This window comes from Polistes canadensis, unplaced genomic scaffold (genome assembly GCF_001313835.1).
Source record: "Polistes canadensis isolate GaletaPanama2010 unplaced genomic scaffold, ASM131383v1 scaffold_239, whole genome shotgun sequence".
In the NCBI taxonomy this organism is placed as follows: Eukaryota; Metazoa; Arthropoda; class Insecta; order Hymenoptera; family Vespidae; genus Polistes; species Polistes canadensis.
Genome location: NW_014569786.1, coordinates 100,664 through 104,503, shown reverse-complemented (window position 1 = coordinate 104,503; position 3,840 = coordinate 100,664). Strand labels below are relative to the sequence as shown.

Below are 3,840 nucleotides of genomic sequence, written 5' to 3'. Positions count from 1 at the left end.
AAAAAAAAAAAAAGAAAAAAAGTAACGTGTTGTAATATGTTATATACTTTATCAAGTGCGATGATAAACATAAATCATCCGATGTTGAACGGCAAGCCACCGATAAAAAAATATCCTCCGGTAAGGACGACCACCATAAATCCGAAGGAAATCATGTCCGTTAATGTTAATTATGATAAATGCCAAGATATCGAAGATTTCTATCACCATAATCATCATCCTAATAAAATTATACGAGATACGACGAATGATTTAATCGAAAACGCGGATAGCATTGCATCGGAAACCGACAAATGCGTGAACGATGTTAAATTAAAAATGCGAAGTCTCGATATTAATAGCGACCGTAATGAAAATTTAATAGAACCGATTAATATTATTAATAATAATGATAATAATAATAATAATAATAATAATAATAGTAACGGCTCGTTCGAGCAATTGTGCAAAATGATTAACGACTTGGAAGGAAATATTATCGATTCTAACAAAAAAGGGTTGAAAGTGGTTGTTGAAGAGGAGGAGGAACAGGAAGAAGAGGTGGTGAAGGGGGAGGGAAATGTTGTTCCTGGATCGAAACACTTCGACGTAACTTTGATCACCGACAATCCTGGCGATGAAGTATCATCCTTAAATATGATGAAATATAGTAATCAAGTGTGTCTGATTTATCTATATATTATATATATATATATATATATATATTGTTAATAATAATACATACGATTGTCGATATATTATTATATATAAATATATTCTAAATATATTCTATATATATATATAATATATATATCGTATGTGTGTATGTGTGGTATAATACGTAATTGGAATACGTATTTGCAGCTAGAACCGGAAAGAGATCGTTCCAAAGATAAGTGTGGATCCATCGGAGCTACCTACGATGATATTATGTCATTTTTATCAACCCTAGAAGACGGTATTTAAATACCAACGAATGATAAAATTATTTGGAAATGATAATTGTTATATGTATATATATATGATGTAACTTTTTTTTTTATTTGTTTCAAACGGGAGTATTAAAATTAGTTTTAATTACGAAAGAGAAAAAGAAACACACACACACATGAATGACAAAAATATTCTGTTCGATCGGATATCGGTAAAAGTATTTTATATTTATTTTAAAAAAGAAAAAAACAATATATACATGCTTGTATCACGAAACGTACATGGCATTTAAATTGTACGTTTCATGTGTGTGTGTATAATTTATTTATATATATATATATATGTATATATTATATAATTATCATTTTTCAACAATTACGAATCGCGTTCTTAGGGTATCCGAACGAAATACATGGAAATCAATTGGAACAAAGGAATGGAATTATTCAGGATATATTTCTAAAAGACGGAAATAATTCTTCTTATTATTTAAATCAGAATAAGTAAGAATGACGTTTAGATAAATCTAATTGACGAATAAAAATGAAACTTTATATATTATTATACACGGGGTTAGGTCCGATCCTTTAAGAAATTATTTCTCAAACGCTTACAATGACGAATTGTTTACGGCAAAATTGCAATTGGAGGAAAAGGATGCCACGATTGTTTTGTTGAAAAAAGAATTAAAAAAGGAACGAGAAGCAGCCTGTGAGAAATTAAAAGTTGAAAATAAGAATCACGTATCGATGATGGAAACGCAAGAAAAGAAATATCAAGGCATAGTTAAGAGGCATCAAAAGTTTATGGAAAAGTTGATCAACGAGAAGACCGATTTAACTGACAAGTGTAATACCTTGGCACGTAGGATCAAGGAAATTGAATTAAAGTCGGAAAGGGATTTGAAAGTTTGTACGGATAGGCATATTGTTGAATTGCAACGTGCCAAGGAACGTTTCGCGGCGTCCGAAAAGATCAAACGTGAAAGATGGTTGGAATCGAGAACTACGAAGATTAAGGTTCGTCCTTTTGATGGGTAGCAAGAAAAATCCTATTCTTAAATAATTTCACTTTTGATTGGTTCAACCAACTCAAACCTTACCCCTTTCCTTCCTTCCTTCCTTTCTTCTTTCCTTCCAAGTATTTGACTACCTTATTAACGAATATTCAATTGTTGTACGTTAACGATATTCCACTTAAGATTAAATATATAACTTCTGCGTGATGTGTGTGTGTGTATATATATATTATAACAAGATGGATGATGACGTTCCCGCAGGAGATGACGGTTAAGGGATTAGAACCCGAATTACGAAGTATGGTCGAACAACATCAGCTGGAGATTCAGGAGATACGAAGGGCTCATATGAAGGAACTTCAAGATACCGAGTTGCGTGTAATACGTCGCTCGAACCAGCAATTAGAACAATTACGTTTAGAACTTACAGATAGTAACGAAAAAGTATTAGCAAGCGAAAAGAATATCCTATGGACCAGGTAGCTAAAATTGATGATGATGATGATGATGATAAAGAAGAAGAAGATGATGACGATGAAAAAAAAAAAAAAGAGAAAAAGAAAAAAAATAATTTGCAAAAAAAATATATAACACAATTAAATAAACATATATACACGTACACGCGCACACACTACACTTATACACGTACATACATAAATACACACACATCGTACTAGTCAATTAAATAAATAAAATTCATACATATGACGGGCGTGAATTGTTGTGTTGTCAGGTATAAGAAGAAACTAGACGAAAAGGATATACAATTTCGTACAGAAAGGATTCAATTCGCGGAGGATTTGGAACGCGAAAGGAAAAGATTTAACGATGAACTAATTAAACGCGATAACGAGAAAGATACGATTATACGACAAACGTACACCCGGTTACAGGTTAAATGTTTTTTGAAAAAAAATTAAAAAGTAAAATAAAATAATAATAATAATAACACTAAAACCGACGAAAAAAAAAAAAAAAAAAAAAAAAAAAAAAAAAAGAAAATACGCGATACTTAAGATTAAGCGATCACGTATTTAATTATAGAAAGAATTAGAGGAGGAGAGGCTAAAACACCAAGCTGAAAAGCAAACTCTACGTGAGAGTCTGCAAAAGGAATGGACGGAATGGTTAGACAATTACAAGAAACAACAAATAATCAAACTAGAAAAATCGGAATCTAAAATAAGGGAGGAAAGTCGTAAGGAACGTGATAGGCAAATCGAGCTAGCTATCGGTCGTATCGAGGAGGATGCTCGTAATATGAAAATGGTTGTTCAGCAAAGTTATGAAAGTAAATTAAGGTAAAAAAAAAAAAAAAAATAAACGAATATTAAAGGTAATTAAATAAGAGAAAAAAAAAAAAAGGAAAAAATGACAAAAAAAAAAAAAGGAAAAGGAATACATTTAAATAAAAAAAATGGTGGTGGTTAAATGTTTAAAGCGAAAAAATAGGGAGGAGAGGAGAAAAAAGGGATCGAAAAAAAGAAAAGAAAAGAAAAGAAATAATGAACAAAATTAAATACGTCGTAATAGCCATACGTAATAAACAATGATTTATGACTGACTGAGTCGATGATATTGAATACGTTTAAACATAGGATTATCCAATTGCATATGTATATTCACATTTATTTTACGGATACCGACCGACTTGTGATCGATGAATTAACCGAGAGGTAACATTTCAATCCTAAATTTCATAATGTTCTAATCAAAATGATTATTATTAATCATCGATGATTGATTAATCGTGAACAAAATATCCATCGCTGTCGGTATCGGTAAAATTAAAATGCGAATAGATACATGTTCGATTCTAATAAAAATAATTAATAAAAAAAAAGAACAAAAAGGAAAAAAAAAATGGGAAAAAAAAATTACGAATAAAAAAGATACAGTTAAAGTATGTA

At 30.6% G+C, this 3,840-nt stretch overlaps 1 protein-coding gene across 1 annotated transcript in view; it reads left to right on the top strand.

Annotated features, from left to right (window-relative positions):
• Positions 1 to 6: 6 nt before the first annotated feature.
• The window catches only part of LOC106790426 (centrosomal protein of 131 kDa-like), a 5,852-nt gene continuing 2,018 nt past the window's right edge, over positions 7 to 3,840 (top strand). Inside the window, exons 1-7 of the mRNA XM_014755300.1 lie at positions 7 to 657; positions 844 to 937; positions 1,307 to 1,415; positions 1,448 to 1,931; positions 2,192 to 2,409; positions 2,664 to 2,823; positions 2,975 to 3,231. Of these exons, the coding sequence (XP_014610786.1) occupies positions 37 to 657; positions 844 to 937; positions 1,307 to 1,415; positions 1,448 to 1,931; positions 2,192 to 2,409; positions 2,664 to 2,823; positions 2,975 to 3,231 (1,943 nt within the window). The 5' untranslated portion in view covers positions 7 to 36. The remainder of the gene's footprint in view (positions 658 to 843; positions 938 to 1,306; positions 1,416 to 1,447; positions 1,932 to 2,191; positions 2,410 to 2,663; positions 2,824 to 2,974; positions 3,232 to 3,840) is intronic.